Raw genomic sequence first — 25419 nt, 5'->3', positions numbered from 1 at the left:
CAAACAACATGCAGGCATGCAAGGTTTGTGCCCAGAACAAGGAGCCCTGCACCCAACCTGAAGGGCATCTTCACCCTCTACTATTCCAGACAAACCAGGGCACACACCTCCATGGACTCTGTCACAGATCTTCCACCTTCCAAGGGGAAGACCATTATCATGGTAATTGTAGATCGTTCTTCGAAGGCCTGCATTTCATTGCTACGGACAAACGATCTGTGGCAGAGATGGCTAAAATTGTGCTGCACCAGGTCTACAGATTTCCAGAAGACTTTGTGTTGGATCGCAGCCCTCAATTCACGTCACAGTTTTGAAGGTATTCTGTATGCTGCTTAGCATGGTGAGTCTTCCCTCTAGGATTCACCCACAGTCCAATGGCCAGACGGAGTGAGTCAACCAGGATATGGAACAAACTCTAAGATGCTTGACCTCTGAAGGACCAGATGAGTGGTGCAACCATTTGATGTGGGCAGAGGTCATCCACAGCACCTTACAGAATTCTGCGCACAGGATGTCCCTGTTCGAATGCCAATTCAGATATTCTCTGCTACTCTTCCCTGAACAGAAGGCCAAAGTTGGAGATCTGGTGGCCAAAAATCTTGCCTGACGCTGCAAGGAAAAATGGACTAGGGCAAAGGAGATTTTGTTGGCTACTACCAGGAAGTCTGAAATAAAGGCTAATGACAAGAGAAGATAAGGACCAGCTTTGCAGCCTAGGCAACAGGTCTGGCTGTCTACTCAGGATGTGCTTCTCCGGTTGCAGTCTATGAAATTAACGCCAAAGTTCATTGGACCCTTCGAGGTTCTCAACAAAGTAAACCCAATGGCTTACACCTTGCAATCTCCCCAAGACCCTCAAGATCAACCCCACCTTCCACATTTCCAAATTAAAACCTGTAAACACCAGTCCTTTAACCCCACCAAAATCAGTCCCACCGCCACCCAGGTTTGTTGATGAGGAACAGGTCTTCACCGTAAAAAGACTTCTGGAAATTGCTCAGGATGGTTGGCAATTTCTTGTGGACTGGGAAAGATTCAGACCCAAGAAAGAGTGCTGAGTTCCAGAAAGGGACATCTTGGATCTAGCACTCATCCGTGACTACCATCGCTGTCTCTCCAAACAGCCAGGGCTATCAGGAGTCAGTCATAGGAGAGAGGGTCTTGCTACAACACCTACCCAACCGTGCCAGCCTCCAGGGTTTAGAAGCTCGAACTCTCCAGAACATGGATAGCTGGCATGTCCCTTTAAACATTCAGGCCCGCTCCACTAATCAGAGATCACATTGTGGTCTCAGGATTTTAACAGTTAAAAAGCATCTGAACTGAGGTTTAGTGCTCAATCATCAGCTCAACTTTGGATTCTCATCCAGCGTCCAATTCAGAACCTTGACTTCGTTTCAGTTTTGTACCGTGTCTTAATCCTGGTCTATGATACTCCCGCACTTGGGTCCTAACCATCCTCATCTAGGTCTCTTTTTGAAGTTCTTACTTGTTACATTTCTTTAGATGAGGTTATGAATGTTGCTAACATTATTGGTTTCTTTCATAGGGATCGACTTTGCACAAGTCATTTCAGAACAGTTCAAAGTCCACTTCCTTGTCATATCACCATGCCGAGATCACTCCCCTCTTGTACAAAGAAACAGCCAAACTTAAAAATAATCAGTAATGAATTTAACAAAGTTAAACAATACAGAGGCGGACATAATGCCTATACCAAGAGTATATTTGAGTACTCACTCAACTTTTACACAAAGCCTCTCTACAGAAAGTTGGTTGTCAATCAGCATTGCTTACGAGTATCTCATTCAAAATGTAGTGCCCATGATCGTAGTGGGATTATTGCTTTAAAAAAAAATGAAATTTTCAGTATTATCCCACTGACTAACCAATATTGAATGACACCTGTCAAATCATATGACTTTGCTTTGCTTCATAATTGCAAACAATTTATTTCAGCTCATCAATAAAAGGCATTTTCATGATGATTGGAGTTTCTTGCATTCAAACACCCAATGACAGCATCTGGTACTCACTAGTTCAGTGTAGTGTAGAGCTAATGCTCATTAAAAGTTTTATTAACTATTCTGAAATCATCCCCTTATTCACTTCCAAATGAACAGAAGAAAACGTCTGGCCAAGTTTCCAGTACAAACCAGAGTTGTTCTGCTTATGGCAGTGGAAATACAATTTCAACTTGTGAAACTATAATGCCCCCTAATGGAAATAATATTAAAAACAAAAAGTTCAAGTTCAAATTATTGTACAAATAAATGTGTACAATATGAAAGAATAACCAGCCTTCCAATTTTTCAACCAAAAATTAAGACCCAAAGCTCTATTGCGCAGAAATAAATTTATCAATAAGTTGTCTGTTTCCAGAGAATAAAAGAAACTGCCTTGAAAATCCCTACAAACCAAAATTTGAAGTATTGATTATCCAATAATTTGAAAGGAATACGAAGCCTTGCTATATATTTGTAGGATAATTAACTGAGACACAGTGAGAAAAAAGAAATGACATATAATCACTCATCCATAACTTAATCATCTTGAATGTTGACAAATGTTATCAGTCTAGCTCATCAAATTATTTTGATAAACTATATATGGCAAGTACAAAAAATATGATTCAAAACTTTACTTTTAGGTTAAACAAAAAAATCAATTACGTAAAACAATCTATTTCAGTTAGAATGTTGTATGATAGGCAGATTGAAATATGTGAATTTATCAAGAAAATTGTTAGCTTTAACATAATTTCATCATATCAATCCAAATTTTTGAATGTATTTACAAAGGTGTGGTGAATTTTTTTTTACCTTTGCCATTCTATTTGGCTGGCTAGAGGGCAATGAGTGAAAGGAGGGGGGCAAGGTTATCTGTAACCATGTATGGATGATTGCAATGGATTAAGTTTCAGATAAGTCTTTCATTTAATGCCTTCTATCAATTTGGTCACTGTGCTGATTCTGTTGTGGACAGCATGGAGTAGGAAAAAAATGTTATATTATATAGATTACAGGAAACATTAATGACTTCAACAATAATGGCTTTGCCCAGGGTGCAGCTACACAAATTAAATAAACCATCAAAATTTGGCTTTTACCTTTGTAAGAGCTTTACTGAATTGTTGCGCCACCAAGTGGGCAAAATAACACAGTGCACAGTCAAAGTATTTTGCAAGCTTTCCAATGTTAGTAACTTTGGTGTTTTTTGCAACAGTTATGAAGTGGTTTTGTTATGTTTTGCAACTTCAAAACATTAAACTAATTCAAAGGAAGTTGGGAGTCCAAATACTACTGTAATATTAAATACAAAACACTTCTAGTTGACCAAATATTTTAGACAGCAATATTATTCAAAACAAACACCAATGCAAACCTCTATTGGTTCAGCTAGTTGAACAACAAGCAAAAGAGCAAACAAATTGCTAAACACAAGAGATTCTAGAAATTCAGAGTAACACACATAAAATGCTGGAGGAATTCAGCCGGTCAGACAGCATCTATGGAGAGGAATACACAAACAACATTTCATGACAAGATCATTCCTCAGGTTGTGAAAAAGTAAATCTCTGGCTTGTTTGATTAAACAAATATAGCCTTGAAATAGTTTTACTAAATTCATCAAAAAGGGTGCAAGATTAATAGGGAAAAATTTCTCAGGGCTACCACATCTAATTCAGTAACTCCTGGTTTCAGTTGACATGTCAATCTCTTGAAACACAACAACCCTTTCAATCAAAAATTTTAAAAATGGGTCAATACAGAACAAGACTCAACTTGAATGGGCTTGAAAACAGATGTTTTCAGTAAACATCAGTTCAAGGTAAAATTAAGGCTGATGACAACGTCCCCACTACCACTTCCACAACCCCACCCAACCACACACAAACACAACTCTTGAACATTCAACATCAGAGTAGCTACTAATGAGATAACAAACTGAAATTAAGTTGTAAAGGACCTAGCTAATAAAATTCTACCTCAAATAACATAAAATCAAAGTAGATAAAAATAAAAATATTGAAAGCTACAACAATCAGTCATTTTGGCTCAGGCCTCAAATTACCAATTACCAATCACGTGTCAGAGTAACTTGCAGAGAATACAAAAATACCTTTAAGGCAAAGCATCTTATACAAATTTTAAATTACTTATATTTTAGCTTTAAAATTACAATAATATTAGCAATATTTTAATGTTGTCATTGACTCGCTGGAATTTAGAAGGATGAGGAGGGATCTCATCAAAACTTTTTGAATGTTGAAAGGCCTAGACAGAGCAGATGTGGAAAAAATGTTTCCCACGGTGGGGGGGGGGGGGAAGTTTAGGACAAGAGGGCACAGCCTCAGGATAGAGGGGCATCCATTTTAAACAGAGATGTAGAGAAATTTCTTTAGCCAAAGGGGTGGTGAATTTGTGGAATTTATTATCACAGGCAGCTGTGGAGGTCAGGTCAGGGAAGAGATTGATTGCTCTTGATTGGACATGATATCAAAGGTTACGGGAAATGGGGCTGAGGAGGGAGTAAAAGGATCTGCCATGTTTGAATGGCAGAGCAGAGTTGCTGGGCCAAATGGCATAATTCTGCTCCTATGGCTTTGGGTCATATAAGACATCTACCATTCTCCTAAATAAATACAGCAGCAAGTTCTTCATTATCTCAGTGCCAAATACTGAAAGTCAACACTCTCAATGCCATTCAGTAATCTTGTTGAGTGCAAGGCCATTGACAGGATTGCAAGTGTCAGGGATCATAGCTTTTTACATTTTGCATTCACCCTAATCATACAGAAGTTGCAAAATTACATTACTTGAATTTTTTTAAAATATTTTACAAATGTTCACATATAGTTTTAACTTCACAGTGAGAATCATAATCAACTTCTCTTGCCTCCAATTAAATAATTTTTGTAACTTCTGTCAATGACACTGCCAACTAACTAACTAGAAACTTCCATCGTTTCTAGTTGCCACATTGTTTAACTGACGCCCTATCTCAAGAGAGTGCCAGTAAATTTGTCTTATCTTTACTGTTAGCAAGGAAGAAATATTCTGATAGGCCAAAGACTAGTTATGAACTTAATAAATTGGTACAAAGAAGTTAAATGAAAATTGTAAGAATGACTACCAACAATGCACAATGGTTTTGAAGAGTAATTATCTGCAATCACTATTTCTTCTAATGAAATAGCAGTTTCCCAGCTGCTCACCTGCCAACATCACTCTTGCGTTTTCCAGTTGTTGATGCTCAGCAAAGAAGATATTTTATCAGACAATTCCACAGTTACAAAAAGGTGCACTATGGAGTTTGTATTTTCTTTCAATTAATCATAGGTACATAATGCCAAAGAAAAATACAAACCATAACAACACAGTTTTGGTGAAATAAGTAAGATGAAGATTATTTTATTATAAGTATTGTGGATAAATGCTCAGATAGTACATGATGGCCAGATAAACAGCATCTCAAACTGAATTGCAAGTATGCACTAATGGGAAATTAGGTCTTATTCAGTGAAAACTAGGGAAGTTTTATATTGTATTATATACAAGCAGGAAGTTCTTCATTCTTGATTTAAACTATTAGAACACAGAACAATTAGATCAGAGATAGAAAAGAGTAGCTTTGGGGCGGCACTGTAACGTAGTTGTTAGCACAATGCTTTACTGTACAAGCAACCTGGGTTCAATTCCTGCTGCTGCTTGTAATGAGTTTGTACGCTCTCCCCATGACCGCATGGATTTGCCCCAGGCGCTCTGGTTTCCTCCCACATACATACAGGTTGGGAGGTTAATATGTCATTGTAAATTGTCGCATGATTAGGTTAGGGTTAAACTGGGGATTGCTGGGCAGCGTGGCTCAAAGGCCTGGAAGGGCCTATTCTGTGCTGTAGCTCAGTAAGTAAATAAATATTTTTTCTGATTTACAATTTGTTACAATAAATTTCTGGTGTAATGAAAAAAGCATACATAACCACCAGTAGAAGAAGTGCCCTTTATGGTACAATTATGGAGGTAACATTTTCAAAGGTAATTTCATTTCCTCCAGCAAAACAAAACCTGCACTGTTTATATCCATGTCACACTTTCAGCAAATTGAAGGCAAAAGTGGGATGACAAAAGAGGATTAAAACTGGTTAAAATGAAGAGTAGATACCCATTTCCTTGAAATATGGTGGCGCGACGCAGCTTGCAGCGGCCACTCCAGAGCTGCTTATCTGTTATTTGTGAAGTGGGGTGCCGTGCGCAATGATAATCGGTTGAAAACGGACGTGGGAGCACAGAGGAACATCTGGAAATCTCCAGGAAGACCTTCTTCATTGCTGCTGCTGCTGAGAGGTCCGGGTCTCTGCTGGGAAGAACAGGCCCCCAGTCCTCGGGGTCGTGTTGCCGATGGCTGTTGGCGGGGTCGTCTTAATACACTCAGCAGAGGATGGTGCTCGGAGAAGCTGGGTCGGAGGGGATGGTCGGAGGCTCGGAGGTTCGACAGACTCTGAGTCCACTGCGGTGTGAGCGCTTTCACTGTGTGCTGTGTCTGTGAGGCTGGGTTCGACAAAGCTTTCATTATGTGCTGCGTCTGTGAGGTTGAGTCAGGCGGCGCCGTGGAAATCCATAGCGGGGGTATTCCCTTCTGCCGCCAGCATGAGATGATGAGTCAATCTGGACCCTTAAAACTTGTGGAAACTGTATGGTGGTTTCTTTTGAACTTGAAGTCTTTTAACATCTTTGGACTATTTTTACTGTTCCCATGGTCTGTTTTTTTTTAAATCAATTATGCTATTGTTTGCACTGTTGTAACTATGTGGTTTTGTGACGGTCTTGTAGCTTCAGTTTTAGCTTGTTTTGCTGGTGCATTTGCAGCTCCTTTCCGGGGAACGCACTAAGATGGTAGCGCGATATTAATACACAGCAGCCTCTCCGGACTCTGGATTGGGGATTGCCAAATGTTATGTGGATTTTCTGGTGTAGTCTGTTTTGTCATATGCTTTTGTGATATCATTCTGGAGGAACGTTGTCTCATTTTTTAACTGCATTGCATTTGTGGTTTCTAAATGACAATAAACTGAATCTGAATCTGATTAAAACCCTGAACTATTCAAATTTAAACAACTCAAGCAAGCATACTTGAAATATGAATCAGAACAATTGTAATGACATTCTTCTTCAAACCAAAGTTTTCATCTTATATCCGGTACAATAGTTTTTTAAATCTAATTCAATAGACAAGAATAATTGCAGAATAATATTATCAAACACTTGATCTACAGCCTGACCTACCAAATAGAGATTGCACTGGCGTCTTTAAAAAAAGGCACCTAAGATTGTTCTTCTTTTTTCCAGTGAATCTGTAAAATCACTATTATGCTAGCCTTTAAAATTATGAACAAAGTTACTAGTAAAATAAGTTAATTCACCAATAATTCTAATTGTAAACTTGAAATTGAACATTAATTTCCACATGATATGATGTCCCATTCATAATCTTGCATTAATTTTCACAATGAAAGGGAATTATTACAGTGCCTCAAAGAGAAATAAAGTACCGTATTGATCAGATTCACTCCTTAAGTATTCAGATTGCTGACTTATACATTCTCTGTTACTCACTTGACTGCTCACTGACGCATCTGATTCAGTACACTGGATGTCCGTTAAACACTCCATTTGGTTACAGGTCACACCTTCATCATCACTGAAACTGTCCCAGTCAATCGCTAGCTCCTCTTCTGTAAGGCAACAGACAGATTATATTTAGGAACAATAATTAAAGGCTTGAGGGCCATTTTAAAATTTGTGAACAGTTTCAAAATTGTGATGCCAGTTCAGACTGGAATTCTCCTGAAGTTAACTTTCTGTAATCAGGTGATGAGGTCTGAATGCATACTTGTCTTGTTTTCTGCTTTTCATATGGTTTACAAAAATTCAGACCCTCAGCTGTTTGCTTATCATAGCACAAATTAATGCAGCTGACCAACAGTGGTTTATACAGTTACAGTCATGTTAGCTCTTATTTCAAGTATTTTCCTTTCTTCCCTCTTTATAAAATTCATAGGAAACAGTTCAAAAGTTCAAAGTAAATTTATTATCAAAGTAGGTACACTCACTCAGAGGCCACTTTTTTCGGCACCTCCTGTACATAATGAAGTGTATGGTCATGGTCTTCTGCTGAAACATGCGTTCAGAGTAACACTTCTGAACATCACAGTTGTAATGCATGGTTAGTTGGGTTACTATCACCTTCCTGTCAGCTTGAAACAGTCTGGCCGTTCTCCTCTGACCTCTCTCAGTAACAAGCCATTTTCACCCACAGAACTGATGCTCACTGGATGCTTTTTTTTCCAAAACACAGCACTGGCTGACATCTCAAGGGACTGTTGTGCGTGAAAATCCCAGGACATCAGCAGTTTCTGAGATACTCAAACCACCCCATCTGGCACCAACAATCATTTCACAAAGTCACTTAGATCACATTTCTTCTCCATTTTGATGCTTGGTCTGAACAATAACTCAACCTCTTGACCATATCTGCATGTTTTTATGCATCGAGTTGTTGCCACATAACTAACTGATTAGATATTTTCATTAATGAGCACATGCAAGGTGTACCTAATAAAGTGGCCACTGAGTGTATATATCACCATATACTACCTTGAGATTCACTTATGTCACGACAAGCTACCTTGTCACGACCTTGTCAGCCCCATTCCAAATCATGGCAGTGATGACACTTTAAGCAAAGGGATCTCTGTATCTTAAGAAAACCATTTGGGCAAGTGTAAAGAAATACATCATTGAAATACAGATCTGTGCTCTGTTTGTAATTATAAAGGAAAATGTTTTAGAATCATAGATTCATAAAGCACTACAGCACAGAAACAGGCACTTCAGCCCATCTAGTCCACGCCAGGTAGTTATACTGCTTAGTCCCATTGACCCATACCTGGACCGTAGCCCTTCATACCCTTCCCATCTATGTACTTACCCAAACTTCGCATGAACATTGAAATTGAAACCATAACTACCACTTTTTGTTTGGAGATACAGCATGGTAACAGCCAGTTAGCCCACACTGCCAAATTATACCCATGTGAACAATTAACCTACCAACCCATTAGTCTGGAATATGAGAGGAAACTGGAACACCCACGAGAACATACAAGCTCCTTACAGAGAGAAGGAATTGAACCCGGGTCAGTTGCTATACAACTGCGCTGCCCCACAGTTTTCTGCTTACCGTAAAAGGAACAACAGTAGATTTTAAAGACACTTCAAGACTGGAAATACCCTCAGGTGATTGTGTTCCCAGGTGCTGACACACATTCCTCTCAATGGTAAAAGTCACATGCTTGAGGGATCTGGCAGCTCGTTCCACCCTCCTCTCTGAGTGAAGAAGTTCCCCTTCAGATTCTTTTTACAAATTTTAACCTTTTAACCTTAACAGATGATCTGTAGTTCTAGTCTTACTTAATCTCAGCGAAAAAGCCTGCTTGCAGTCACCCTAGATATACCGGTCATAATTTATAACTGTTATATTCTGTAACCCCAAAAACTAATAGCAAGAAATACAAAGGAGCTGGGAGATTTGTTCAAGTTCTGTTCCTGAGTCTGTATTTAAGTCAGATTTGTACATAAGTCGAGACAAGTACATCTGATATTATTTAGCGTCAGTTAGTCAAATGTTTGTCTTAGTATATAGTATATATTTTACCTTTCTATGCATATAAAACACAAGAAATGTATATATTCCAATAATTAAACCACTGTGTTGCTTAGTAATAATTGTAGCTTTATTCGGGGCAGGGCTTTTCACATGCTCTATTATTCTCACTTTATCCGTTATCCTTTAAAATTGTTCCGATTGTTGACTGACTGTAGCCTAACGCTTTTCTAATGACCAAAGGCGTTTCACCTCTTTCCAAACGCTTTATTATTTCCACTTTATTTTCAATCGTGATGGCTTCCCGTCAATGGAACAGAAACACTGCGGGCGTCGGGTCCCGACCTCCACTGGGTCATAACGACCACCACACTGAGACAGGTTGAATGGGACAAGTGCTGGGTTTGGGTATTTGATCATCCACAATATTCCACGTGGGAATTTAAACTGGAGTTGGCAGGGCTTTTATTACGAGGTCGAGTTGTGAGCTCAACATCAACCTGGCACAGATGGTACGGGAGTCACTGGATCAACATCAACCCGGCACGGGAGCGGTCTGTCACTGGATCGAACTTGGAAACCTCCGTTCTCCAGCCCGGCACTGATCTCACTGCACCACCAGCCGACCGGAACGGGGGGGGGGGGGGGCAGTGGTCAGGGTGAATCTTACTAAGAAAAATTTAAGCCAAATACAAAGTTAAGCATTCAACACAGTGTCAACGGCAATGACTTAAAATAGCAGACGGTGTCAGGATCTGACTTAAAATGGCAGATGGCGTCGGGATCTGACTTTAAATAGCCGACAGCGTTCTCCTTCCTCGGTTCGTAAGTATGAGTTGTCCGTAAGTCGGACGGTCGTAACTCGGGGACTACCTGTAGGAGGACTGAGATCATGTGGATAGCCAGAGGCGCTTTCCCAGGGTTGAAATGACTAAATTGAGGGGACATAGTTTTAAGGTGCTTGGAAGTAGGTACAAAGGGAATGTCAGAAGTTAGGTTTTTCACACAGAGAGTCATGAGTGCATGGAATACACTGCCAGCAAAGGTGGTGGAGGCGGATACAATGGGGTTTTTTCAGTGACTCTTAGATAGGTACATGGAGCTTAGAAAAATAGAGGGCTATGTGGTAGGGAAATTCTAGGCAGTTTCTAGAGTAGGTTACATGGTTGGCACAACATTGTGGGCCAAAGGGCCTGTAATGTGCTGTAGATTTCTATGTTCTAGGACTGTATCCTTTAGAACACAGGTGTCCCCCGCTTTATGGAAGTTTGCTTTAAGCCACTTCACTTCTACGAAAGACTTACATTAGTACCTGTTTTCACTAACCGAAAGAAATTTGAAGAGGATTTTCACTTTTACGAAAAAAAGCGGCCGCTTTCAACTTGTGTTTACCCAGAGAAAGACTACCATGACTGTGAAGCCTTGCATGGGCAGATGTGTGCACATGCGTGTACGTGCCGATTTTCTACAAATCGGTTTTGGCTAAATCTTCCTGATTCTGGTAAGTGAAACTACCACCACCCTCCTCCGTCTAGCGGAATTAGTTCTTACTCTCAATAATTTCTCTTTTGGCTCCTCCCACTTCTTCTAAACCAAGGGTGTAGCCATGGGCACCCGTATGGGTCCCAGTTATGCTTGCCTTTTTGTTGGCTTTGTGGAACAGTCCATGATCCAAGTCTATACCGGTATCCATTCCCCTCTTTTCCTTCGCTACATCGACGACTGAATTGGTGCTGCCTCTTGCACGCATGCTGAGCTCGTCAACTTCATTAACTTTGCCTCCAACTTTCACCCTGCCCTCAAATTTACCTGGTCCATTTCCGACACCTCCCTCCCCTTTCTTGATCTTTCTGTCTCCATCTCTGGTGACGGCCTATCTACTGATATCTACTATAAGCCTACAGACTCTCACAGCTACCTGGACTATTCCTCTTCCCACCCTGTCTCTTGCAAAAAGGCTATCGCCTTCTCACAATTCCTCCGTCTCCGCCGCATCTGCTCTCAGTATGAGGCTTTTCATTCCAGGACAAAGGAGATGTCTTCCTTTTTTAAAAAAAAGGGGCTTCCTTTCGTCCACCATCAACTCTGCTCTCAAACGCAACTCTCCCATTTCCTACACATCTGCCCCATCCACCCACCACCCCACTCAGGATAGGGTTCCCCTTGTCCTTACCAACCACCCCACCAGCCTCCAGGTCCAAGGTATAATTCTCCGTAACTTCCGCCACCTCCAACGGGATTCCACTACCAGACACATTTTTCCCTTCCCCCCCACTCCTGCTTTTCGCAGGGATCACTCCCTACACGACTCCCTTGTTCACTCGTCCCCCCCATCCCTTCCCACCGATCTCCCTCCTGGCACTTATCCTTGTAAACTGAACAAGTGCTACACCTGCCCTTACACTTTCTCCCTCACCACCATTCAGGGCCCCGGACAGTCCTTCCAGGTGAGGCGACACTTCACCTGTGAGTCGGCTGGTGTGGTATACTGCGTCCGGTGCTCCCGGTGTGGCCTTTTATATATTGGTGAGACCCGACGCAGACTGGGAGACCGTTTTGCTGAACACCTACACTCGGTCCGCCAGAAAAAGCAGGATCTCCCAGTGGCCACACATTTTAATTCCACGTCCCATTCCCATTCTGATATGTCTATCCATGGCCTCCATTATTATCAAAATGAATCCAAACTCAGGTTGGAGGAATAACACCTTATATACCGGCTGGGTAGCCTCCAACCTGATGGCATGAACATTGACTTCCCTAACTTCTGTTAATGCCCCTCCTCCCCTTCTTACCCCATTCCTGACATATTTAGTTGTTTGCCTGTTCTCCATCTCCCTCTGGTGCTCGCCCCCCTTTCTTTCTCCATTGTCCTCCTGTCCCATGATCCTTTCCCTTCTCCAGCTCTGTATCACTTTTGCCAATCACCTTTTCAGCTCTTAGCTTCATCCCACCCCTTCCAGTCTTCTCCTATCATTTCGCCTTTCCCCCTCCCCCCACTACTTTCAAATCTCTTACAACCTTTCCTTTCGGTTAGTCTTGACAAAGGGTCTCAGCCCGAAACATCGACAGCGTTTCTCCCTATAGATGCTGCCTGGCCTGCTGTGTTCCACCAGCATTTTGTGTGTTGTTGTAGATACATTATTTCTACTTTATATAGGCTGTGTAGTTATCATAACATTCCTGCTTTTACTACGTTAATGTTGTTTTAGGCTTTATGTGCTATTTGCTTTGATTTGGTAGGTTAGTTTTTGGGTCTGGGAACGCTCGAAAATTTTTCCCATATAAATTAATGGTAATTGCTCCTTCGTTTCATGCCATTTCAGCTTACGAAAGGTTTCATAGGAACGCTCTACTTTCGGATAGCGGGGGAAACCTGCATAGAGATTGAGAGGCAATAGAATAGAGGTATACAAAATCATGATCGATATATTAATTTTTAATAACATGGGGTACCCTTTATGCAGGCAAACAAATGGCCTTAACACAGCATGGTCCAAAATCTGACCTTGCTGCACAGAACTAATACATACAACAGAACCGTAAATAATCCTGTCCTCAAATGAGCCTTTCTCACAACCTCTGTAACTTTGTAATCCAGTCTCTGTAACTGTGCTCCTTCCCTCAACTTTCCCTGATCTGTCCACCTTGCACTGGTCTATTCCCCCCACCACCACTGACATGCTCTCTCTTCTCTCACCATGAGAGGGAAAGCGTCACTTCCTACTTCCCTTGCCTTTTTATTCACACATTTTCCTCTCTTCATTTGTCTCACCGCAAGCCCACACTCCATACCTACCTGCTGCTCACTTTCTGAAAGCTGCCCCTCACCCCTTGATCTGTGTCACTCCCCACTGTTGAACACCACCTTCATTTCACAAGCCAAAAGCCAAAAAAGAACTTCACATCCTCTCTCAGAAAACTCCAGCGTATTTCCAGCTACCCACCCACCCCCCCAACTCCATTGCCTCAGTGTTCCCTATTTGTCTTTCTTTTTCAATCTTTTTATTAAGTTTCATATATATATATAAAGAAAAACATAACATAATAATGAATAGGCTATGAATACAATAGGCTTGAAATTACAATGATAATAAGATAATAATATCCTATTAAAACATCAACAGAAAAAAGTACATTAATCAATCAAGTCTGTATAACTACATATGAAAAAAAACCAAAAATAATCGTCAAAAAGAAAAAAGAATTAAAAATAAGTAAAAGAAAATGTATATTAATAAAAAAAAACTAAACTAAACTAACATGGGCAATAGTAACAGTTTATAAGTATGTGATAGTGTCAAAAAAAACTCCGAAACTCCATACCTGAACAAGAATAAGCAGAAAGAAGGTCTGGAAAAGGTCAAATTAATTCATATGAAAATGTCGAATAAACGGTCCCCAAGTTTCTTCAAATTTGACTGATGAGTCAAAAATAGTGCTTCTGATTTTTTCTAAACTTAGATATGAAATAGTTTGGGAGAGCCACTGAGACGTGGTAGGAGGATTTACTTCTTTCCAGTTTTGTAATATAGACCTTCTGGCCATTAATGTTGCAAAAGCAATCATTCGTCTGATTGAAGGAGAAAACTGAATACTATCCTCATTTGGTATACCAAAAATTGCAGTAATGAAATGAGGTTGTAAATCAATATTCCAAATAGAAGAAATGGTAACAAATATGTCCTTCCAATAGTTATGTAAAGTGGGACATGACCAAAACATGTGGGTCAATGAAGCCACTTCTGGATGACACCTGTCACATTGAGGGTTAATATGAGAGTAAAATCGAGCAAGCTTATCTTCAGACATATAAGCTCTATGTACAATTTTAAATTGTATTAAAGCATGTTTAGCACATATAGAAGAAGAATTAACCATTTGTAAAATTTTTTCCCATTTATCAGTTGAAATATTATATCGAAGTTCTTTTTCCCATTCTTGTTTAATTCTATCTGATATTTCTGGTTGTATCTTCATAATCATATTATAAATAAAAGCTACTAATCCCTTCTGACAAGGGTTTAAGGTAAAAATCAAATCTGAGAAATCTACTGAAGTTGAATTGGGAAAAGATGGTAGAACTTTATGTAAGAAATTTCTGATTTGTAGATATCTGAAAAAATTAGATTTAGGTAGTTTAAATTTGTTGGAAAGTTGGTCAAAGGACATCAAAGTCGCTTCAAAAAACAGATCACGAAAACATTTTATACCTTTCCTTTTCCATATGCTAAAAGCTTGATCTGTCCAGGAAGGTTTGAAAAAAAAATTAAGTACGATAGGGCTATCCAGAGCAAAGTTTTTCAGAGTAAAAAACTTACGAAATTGAAACCAAATTCGTAATGTATGTTTGATAACAGGATTAGATATCTGTTTATTGAATTTAACTAAATCAGCAGGAAGAAAAGAACCAAGAACAGAGAATAGAGAATATCCCTTTACCTCATTACATTCCAAATTTTCCCACTGCGGGCGCAGTGGTGAATCCAAATCTAATTTCCAATACATTAAGTTACGAATATTATTTGCCCAATAATAAAATCTAAAGTTAGGTAAAGCTAAACCACCATCTTTTTTAGATTTTTGTAATTGTTTTTTACTTAACCTGGGGTTTTTATTTTGCCACACAAATGAGGAAATTTTTGAATCAATGTTGTCGAAAAAAGATTTGGGAATAAAAATTGGTAAGGCTTGAAATAAATATAAGAATTTCAGTAAAATCATCATTTTAATAGCATTAATCCGACCAATTAATGATAAGAATAAGGGAGACCATCTTGTAGTAAGTTGTTGAATTTGATGGAGCATAGGTAAAAAATTCAGTCTAAATAAATCTTTATATTTCTTGGTAATTTTTATACCTAAATAGGTAAAGTTATCAGTAACAACTTTAAATGGTATCCTGTCATTCAATAAAGTTTGTGCGTTTAAGGGAAATAATTCACTCTTATCCAAGTTTAGTTTATAACCAGAAAAGCTACCAAATTGAGCCAGCAAGAATAAAATAGCGGGAATAGACCTGTCAGGATCAGAAATATATAACAGCAAGTCATCAGCATAAAGTGATAATTTGTATAACTTCTCATTACGGGTAATACCAAAAATATTAGGAGATTCACGAATAGCAATGGCTAAAGGTTCTAATGCGATATTAAATAATAAAGGACTTAAGGGACAACCTTGTCTCGTACCACGAGATAATTGAAAAAAAGAGGATCTATAATTATTTGTAAGAACAGAAGCAACAGGTTTATAATATATTAATTTAATCCATGATATGAAGTTGGGACTAAAATTAAAATTTCTCAATGTGTTAAATAAGTATGTCCATTCAACTCTATCAAAAGCTTTTTCAGCATCTAATGAGATAACACATTCTGGGATTTTGGGTGATGAAGTATAAATTATATTAATCAATTTTCTAACATTAAAAAAGGAATACCAATTCCTAATGAAACCAGTTTAATCTACTGAAATAATCTGTGATAATACCTTTTCTAACCTAATGGCTAAAATTTTTGTAAGAATCTTAGAATCTACATTTAATAATGATATAGGGTGATAAGATGCGCATAAAGTAGGATCTTTATCTTTTTTAAGAATTAGAGAGATAGTAGCTTCATAAAAAGATTGAGGTAATCTCTTCTTAGCAAACGCATCATTAAAGATTTCACATAACCAAGGGGAAAGCAAAGAAGAAAAAGTTTTAAAAAATTCTACAATATAACCATCAGGGCCAGGAGCTTTCCCTGAATTCATTAATGAGATAGCCTCTCCTATTTCGGCCATAGAGATAGGAGCATCGAACAAGCTACGATCTTTATCTATCAGTTTAGGAATATTCAAATTGTTAAAAAAATTATCCATCATGGATAGGTCACCATCAAATTCTGATTGATATAAAGATTTATAAAAATCTTGAAAAGTATTATTGATTTCTTTATGATCAGTAGTTAAATTACCGTCTTGTTTATGAATTTTAATAATTTGTCGCTTAGTCGAAATAGCTTTTAATTGATTAGCTAACAGGTTACCAGTTCGATCACTGTGAATATAGAATTGAGCCCTGGTCCTAATTAATTGATTTTCAATTGAAGAAGATAATAGTAAACTATGTTCCATTTGAAGCTCAACTCTCTTCTTATAAAGTTCTTTGGTAGGAGTCACGGAATAAATCTTATCAATTTCCTTAATTTTATCCACTAATAAAGCAATATCTAAATATCTTTGTTTTCTTTTACCAACGGAATATGAGATAATTTGTCCACGGATAAAAGCCTTAAAAGAATCCCAAAGTATTCCTCTGTCAATTTCTTCAGTATAGTTTGTTGAGAAAAACAAGTCAATTTGCTGTTTTATGTAGGTGATAAATTCTGGGTCTTGAAGCAAAGTAACGTTAAGTCTCCAAGATCTAATATTACTGGAAAAGTCCAAAGTCTTAATAGATAACTTCAAAGGTGCATGATCCGAAATAGTAATAGAATCATATTTACAATCAATAACATCCGTTAATAACCGATGATCAATAAGAAAATAGTCAATACTAGAATAACTATGATATACATGTGAAAAAAATGAAAATTCTTTATCTTTAGGGTTCAAAAACCGCCATATTTCAGTGATTCCCGAATCAACCATAAAAGAATTAATAAGTAAGGCTGATCTATTCGGAAGAGTACGGATAGGTTTAGATCTATCCATCGAAGGATTCAGGCCATTAGATTAGGGAATTTGCCACAATCTTTTTATAGAGCTTCCATTTCTCTAATATTGAAGAAAGATAAAGACCCTACTAATTGTGCTTCTTATAGACCTATATCTTTATTGAATGTAGACTCCAAGATTTTTTCTAAGTTACTGGCATCTAGATTGGAGAAGGTGTTACCCAAAATTATTTCAGATGATCAAAATGGCTTTATTAAAAATCGTTATTCTTTTTTTAACATTAGGAGATTGTTGAATATTGTTTATACTCCCTCACATGATACTTCAGAATGCGTGATTTCATTAGATGCGGAGAAAGCATTTGACAGAGTTGAATGGCCTTACTTATTTAATGTGTTGGAGAAGTTTAATTTTAGTCCGATATTTATATCATGGATTAAATTGATTTATCATACTCCAGTAGCCTCAGTGGTTACCAATAATCAAAGATCTCCCTTTTTTCGCCTATTTCGGGGCACTAGACAGGGATGTCCTCTTAGTCCATTACTATTTAACATTGCCTTAGAACCTTTGGCAATTGCCATCAGACAATCACAGGATATTTTGGGTATTAATCGTGGGACAGATATTCATAAGTTATCTTTGTATGCAGATGATTTATTACTATTCATTTCTAACCTGGAGAAATCCATTCCAGCAGTTTTATCATTATTGGCTCAATTTAGTGAGTTTTCTGGGTATAAGTTAAATCTTAATAAAAGTGAATTGTTTCCATTAAATAAACGGGTCTCAATTTATGGAAATTTACCTTTTAAATTAGTTAATGACTCTTTTACTTATTTAGGGATCAAAATCACAAAGAACCATAAAGATTTATTTGGATTTAATTTTTTACCCTTAATTGATCAGATTAAAGGTTTGTTTACTAAGTGGTCACCTTTGTCTCTATCCCTAATAGGTAGGATTAATGCTATTAAGATGGTTATTTTACCTAAGTTTTTATATATTTTTCAAGCGATACCAATTTTTATCCCGAAATCTTTTTTTACTAATGTTGACTCTAAAATTTCTTCATATATATGGCAGTATAAAAATCCCAGGTTAGGTAAAACATATTTACAGAAGACAAAAAAGGAAGGCGGGTTAGCATTACCTAATTTCAGATTTTACTATTGGGCAGTTAATATTAGATATTTGTTATGCTGGTTGAAAGATGGGGGTGGATCTTTTGGCCCTTGTTGGGTGAGCTTAGAAACTAAATCGGTATCAGCTTATGCTTATTTTAGGGACTTCTCTCCCTTTTGCTCTTTCTAAATTGCCGAAACGAATTGACAACCCAATAGTTAAACATACATTGCGTATATGGTTTCAATTTCGGAGATTTTTTGGGTTGACTCAATTCGTTTTAAATAGTCCTATTGTATCTAATTGTTTTTTTCACCCTTCCATTATAGATCGAGCTTATTCAGCTTGGAAAACTAAGGGATTACTAAGATTTTCTGATTTATTTTTAGATAATTGTTTCATGTCTTTTGAACAATTATCCAACAAATATAACTTGCCGAGATTTCATTTTTTTAGATATTTACAGATTAGACATTTTTTAAGTTCTGTACTCTCTACGTTTCCAAATTTTGTGCCTTCAGATACTTTGGAGAGTTTATTTGAATTAGACCCTTTTCAAAAAGGGCTTATTTCAAAACTTTATAATATAATTATGAAGATACGTTTAGAGCCTCTTTATAAGACTAAACAGGATTAGGAAAGAGAGCTTAGTTTTAGTATTTCTAGTGAGAATTGGGATAGAATTCTTCAATTAGTTAATACATCATCGTTATGTGCCAAACATTCACTCATACAATTTAAGGTTGTACATAGGGCCCATATGTCCAAGGATAAATTAGCTCATTTTTACTCTCATATAAGTCCTATTTGTGATAGATGTCAATCTGAAATTGCGTCTTTAACTCACATGTTTTGGTCGTGTTCATTTTTGGAGAAATATTGGAAAGATATTTTTGATATTATTTCTGCGGTTTTGAATATTGATTTACAACCTCATCCTATTACCGCAATTTTTGGTTTACCAATGTTAGATTCACAGCATTTATCTTCTTCAGCCCGTCGAATGATTGCATTTCTAACTCTGATGGCTAGAAGATCTATATTGTTGAATTGGAAAGAAATTGATCCTCCCACTGTATTTAATTGGTTCTCTCAAACTATGTTATGTTTAAATTTAGAAAAAATTAGAAGTGGTACTTTTGAGACTTCTATTAAATTTGAAAAGTTATGGAGACCATTTATTCAACATTTTCATATGATGTAATATGACCCTGTGCCAAGTACATTTGATTTCCCAGCTTTTAGCTTATGTATTTTGAGAGGACCGGAAGTGACGGCATTGATGAATACTTATTTTTGTGAGATATTATAAACAGCCCACTTTTTTTTCCCTTCTCTTTTGTTTGTTTTTTTTTCTTTTATATTACTTATTAGTTATAGTTATTAGATTAGATTAGTTAGTTTTGCATTATATAATTTTTTTTTGTTTTTTTCTTTTTTCTGTTTTTTTTATATTATACATTATGAAATATTTAGATTTACTATGTCCATATATATATCTTATGGCTTATGTCTTGGTAAACTCATTTATATTGTAACTATTATGTATGTTTTTTTTTCATATGTAATGGAATGTGTATGTTGGTAATTTCTTTATCAATATATCATCTGTATTCTGTCCATATTACTAATATTAATAAAAAGATTTAGAAAGAAAGAAGGATTCAAACAACAATTAAAATCTCTACCCATTATCAACATATATTTATTTAGATTAGGAAGGGAAGTAAATAAACGTTTAAAAAATTCAGGGCAGTCAAAGTTTGGAGCATAAATATTAACTAGAACCACTTTTCGACTAAAAAGTGAACCAGTTATCAACAAAAATCTGCCCTGTGGATCAGAAATAATTTCATGATGTGTAAACGAAATTGAGGGGTCTATAAAAATAGACACACCCCTAATTTTAGCGGTACAATTCGAGTGAAATTGTTGGCTCTTCCAGAACCTAAAAAAACGCTGATTATCCTCCCTCCTAATATGGGTCTCCTGTGCAAAAATAATATTAGCGTTCAATCTATGGAATACTTTAAATATTTTTTTACGTTTAATCGGATGATTTAAACCATTAGTATTCCAAGAAATAAAGTTAATAGATTTATCCATCATGCCAATATCTGTTGTGTATATCATAAAAGGTTACAAAGACACATAACCCATAATTCAGGAAGAAGGAAAATTGATTCAGGAGCAACCGGAGAACATGACACCTCAATAATATTAATAATTTAAAGTCGGCCCATAAACTAAAAGCAAAAAAAAAGTCAAAAGCGTGAAAAAAGATCCCTCCCCCCTCCCTTTGAAAGAAAGCCAAGCGGCAGGCGCATAATCTAATACTAACATTACCCCCATTTCAAGATGGCAGCTCCATAAAAAGATTAAAAAAAAACTATGTAACACCCAGATTTAAATATAGGGTTGCAAAAAAATATATATATCAGTCAGAATGAAAAAACTAATATAATAAAACAAACAATCATTAATAAAAAAGTATAAACATTAAAATTTAAAAGTGTAATATACCTTTAAAAAAAAAATCCCATATTCAAATACAAGAAAGATGACGTTTCATAAGCAAAGGCTTATGGGAAGAAGAAACGACATTTTGAAAAGCCATATTACAAAATACAAATGTAAGTTCAGCAACCTATTAAAAGAAATTTAATAAAAAAAAAGTTATCAAAGACACTACAATATATAAAAAAAGACCAAAAAATCCAAAACATTCGTCCCATTTCTAAGTACAGGCAAACAAATAAGTGTTTACGGAAAACAAAGTCTTACGGGACAAAGAAACGACATCTTGAAAAAAAAGTAAATCATTATTACAAAATATAAACGTTTATATCCAAAACAGAGAAAAGAATAAAAAAAGATATTATAAAAATTAAAAAGAGCATCTATAAACAATATTGATAGTAAAAAAAAGCAGACCCGTAGATCAGGATAAGAAGTTATAACCCAGCTTCATAGGTTAAAACTTAAAATGAAATGGCATCCTCTCTCCGAAAAATCTTCAATGTAACACATAGTTCAGGTTGCACTAGAGGATCGATATTCTTCAACAAATTTCTTCGCTTCTTCCGGAGTGTTAAAAAATTGCTGTCTGTTGTCGTTCAGCGTAATTCTAAGCTTCGCTGGATACATTAAAGCTTTTTTAAGTCCAATCGAGTGAATCTCTGCCATCACTGGTTTAAAAGCGATTCTCGCTCTCATTACTTCGAACGAATAATCCTCAACAATTCGAAATGTGTTGTTGTTGTGAGAAATCATACCTTTTTTACGAGCTAATCGAATTAAAAGCTCTTTCTCACGAGGATAATGAAGGCGAACAATCACCGCTCGTGGTTTATCACTCGTAGCCGAAAACCTCGCAACTCTGTGAGCGCGGTCGATAACAGGTTTAGCTTGCAAACCTTCACCACCGAAAATTTCCCACAGTAATTTAGAGAAAAATTCAGTTAAATCACCGGACTCAACTTTTTCGGGAAACCCAATGATTCGCAAGTTCTGTCTGCGAGATCGGTTTTCGAGATCAGTAATTTTAAACTTATACTGATCTACTGTTTTAACAGTCGATTGTATCTTCTTGTCCAGCGCTTCAATTGTAAGTACTTTTTCACAAATTAATTTTTCAAGAGTCGTAAACTTATCTTCATGCCGCTGAATATCCGATGCCTGCGATTGAAGCTTATTATCAAGCGATCCAACAACTCTTTCAAGTTCAGACATTTTCGTGGTAAGCTTGTTTTCCAAACTTGCCAGTTTACTTTCCAAACTAGTTGCTTTACTTTCCATTTTACTTTCCAGCTTACTTTCCAAACTTCCAAGTTTAGCATCCAGTTTAACGTCCTGAAGGTTAGAAATTGCGTCGATAGACAAAGGCTCCTTAGACGATTTCTTACTTGTAGCCATTTTAAGTTTGACAGAATTAGATCAAATATAGTTTTAGGAAAAAAAAAGTTAATCGAAAGTATCAACTCATATGATTAAATTCGAAAAGATTTGATTAAAGGGTGATTATAGTTGAAAAAATAAAGAGCGCCTAAAAGGCAGATGTTTACATCGCCATCTTGAAACTCCACCCCGTGTTCCCTATTTGTCAGCGGAATGAAGTGCCCCTGCTGCTCTGTCAGAATTTGGTACATTCCAGCCCAACATATTTTTCCAGTCAACAAGACTACTTGGAATAGGAGTATGTCACTTAGTTCCCACCACTTATCCAGTGACTCTAAATAGAACATACACTGTACAAGTACCTAACATACATCAACCATCTGTATCTTACATTCCTCTTAAAATGCCTTGTATTCATAGATAACTGACCTACAGTCTCTCCCATGATTTATACACAAGTCAAAAACATAACTTACACTGCTGAAATTAGTATATCCTTTTAAATCTAACAAAACTTGATGATAATTTTTTCATTTCAATTCATTTAATCAATCAATCAATCTTATCTATTAGGTGTCAGACATGAAACTTTAGCCTGATCTCTCTCAACTTTACAACTATTATGTCTTCATATTTACAATTTAAAAGATTAAAACAATATCTCAGTTTGTTACCTTACTTACTGGCCTTGTCTATCTACTTGGCTTTGTCTGAAAACTTGTGCCAACCAACTAGCAGGAGTATTCAAGGACATTTTCAACCTCTCACTGCTACGGGCAGAAGTTCCCACTTGCTTCAAAAAGGCAACAATCATACCAGTGCCTAAGAAGAATAATGTGGGCTGCCTTAATGACTATTGCCTGGTAGCACTCACATCGACAGTGTGCTTTGAGAGGTTGGTTATGACTAGATTGAACTCCTGCCTCAGCAAGGACCTGGACCCATTGTAATTTGCCTATTGCCACAATAGGTCAATGGCAGACGCAATCTCAATGGCTCTCCACATGGTTTTAGACCACCTAGACAACACAAACCCCTACGTCAGGATGCTGTTCATCGACTATAGCTCAGCATTGCGTACCATCATTCCCACAATCCTGATTGAGAAGTTGCACAACCTGAACCTCCGTACCTCCCTCTGCAATTGGTTCCTCGACTTCCTAAACAGTAGACCACAGTCTGTGCGGATTGGTGATAACATTTCCTCCTCGCTAACAATCAACACTGACGCCCCTTAGGGGTGTGTGCTTAGCCCACTCCTCTACTCTCTATATACACGTGACTGTGTGGCTAGGCATAGCTCAAAAACCATCTATAAATTTGCTGACGACACAACCATTGTTGGTAGAATCTCAGATGGTGATGAGAGTGTGTACAGGAGTGAAATATGCCAACTAGTGAAATGGTGCCACAGCAACAATCTGGTACTCAACATCAGTAAGACAAAAGAGCTAGTTGTGGACTTCAGGAAGGGTAAGACAAAGGAACACATGCCAATCCTCATAGAGGGATCAAAAGTGGAGAGAGTGAGCAGCTTCAAGTTCCTTGGTGTCAAGAACTCTGACAATCTAACCTGGTCCCAACATATCGATATAGTTTTAAAGAAGCCAAGACAGCGGCTATACTTTATTAGGAGTTTGAAGTGATTTGGCATGTCACCAAATACACTCAAAGACTTCTATAGTTGTACTATGGAGAGCATTCTGACAGGCTGCATTACTGTCTGGTTTGGAGGGGTTACTGCACAGGACCAAAAGGAGCTGCAGAAGGTTACAAATCTAGTCAGCTCCATCTTGGGCACTAGCCTACAAAGTATCCAGGACATCTTCAGGGAGAGGTGTCTCAGAAAGGCAGCATCCATTATTGAGGACCTCCAGCACCCAGGGCATGCCCTTTTCTCACTATTACCACCAGGTAGGAAGTACAAAAGCCTGAAGGCACACACTCAGTGATTCAGGAACAGCTTCTTCCCCTCTGCCATCCGATTCCTAAATGGACATTGAAGCTTTGGACACTACCTCACTTTTTTAAAAAATATACAGTATTACTGTTTTTGCACATTTTTAAAATCTATTCAATATATATATAATTGATTTATTTACTTGTTTATTTATTATTATGTTTTACTTATTTTTTTTCTCTCTGCTAGATTACGTATTGCATTGAACTGCTGCTGCTAAGTTAACAAATTTCACATCCCATGCCGGTGATAATAAATAAACTTGATTCTGATTCTAATTCATCTTATTATCAGTGTGTAATGTAACATCAAAAAACTTCAATGCAAGTCCATGGATAACAAATGATATAAAAACCCTTAAGTTAACATAAGTAAACAATCAAACAATTATCCCACAGAAAAGATTATTTTAATGTTTCAACAGAATGCCTGATGCATGCCAAAGTCAGAATGATATTGTCAGGTGATACACAGCATGGACCACTCATTTAGTTCTTATTCTGTACAACATAGCTTGTCAATGCACAACTGACTTCTATATATTGTCAATACTATTTAAGAATTTAGTCCAATGCAGAAACCACAAGTTCTTTTGTGTCTCATCTTCACAATCAAACCTTCCTATTATATCTGTCCAAAGATTTCCACCTTCGAATCAAAATCTCAGTAAAATATGAGGGTCTTCAATCTAGTTAGCAATTTCACTATTTTCTGGGTGTGATGAAAAACTACTTGCCTTCACTGGACTGACTGCTTGATAATGAACTGAGCATACGGATGTATTTCTGGTAGATGTTATCTGAACTTCGGCTTTTTTGAACAGATCTTCTTTCTTCTCTGACTTTTGAATTACTTGGCATTACTTCTCCATCTGACAAATCACTCTCACTGGAACTCCACTGAATTTCTGCAGTTTCCTCCAAGTTCTGACTGCTAATATTTGTTGCACCTATAAAGCATAAAAAAAGTTCCAAACAACAAAATTTAGTAGATTATATTCAATGCACAAAAGCTGTAACGTAAGATTTAATTGGCATTTTATTTAAAAATACAGTTAATGTCTAAAGGCAAATACATCACAAAGAATAAAACTGCATTTTCATATT

At 37.2% G+C, this 25419-nt stretch overlaps 1 protein-coding gene across 2 annotated transcripts in view; it reads right to left on the bottom strand.

Moving 5' to 3' along the window:
• Nucleotides 1–25419, bottom strand: part of spidr (scaffold protein involved in DNA repair) — a 264566-nt gene that overhangs the window by 221969 nt on the left and 17178 nt on the right. For both annotated transcript variants that reach the window (XM_059980514.1, XM_059980523.1), the window contains exons 4-5: nucleotides 25050–25262; nucleotides 7617–7735 (exon numbers count right to left, since the gene is read on the bottom strand). In XM_059980514.1, the coding sequence (XP_059836497.1) occupies nucleotides 7617–7735; nucleotides 25050–25262 (332 nt within the window). The remainder of the gene's footprint in view (nucleotides 1–7616; nucleotides 7736–25049; nucleotides 25263–25419) is intronic.

This window comes from Hypanus sabinus, chromosome 1 (genome assembly GCF_030144855.1).
Source record: "Hypanus sabinus isolate sHypSab1 chromosome 1, sHypSab1.hap1, whole genome shotgun sequence".
Lineage (NCBI taxonomy): Eukaryota > Metazoa > Chordata > Chondrichthyes > Myliobatiformes > Dasyatidae > Hypanus > Hypanus sabinus.
The sequence above is the reverse complement of the archived record's forward strand: the minus strand, read 5'-3'. Positions and strand labels throughout refer to the sequence as shown.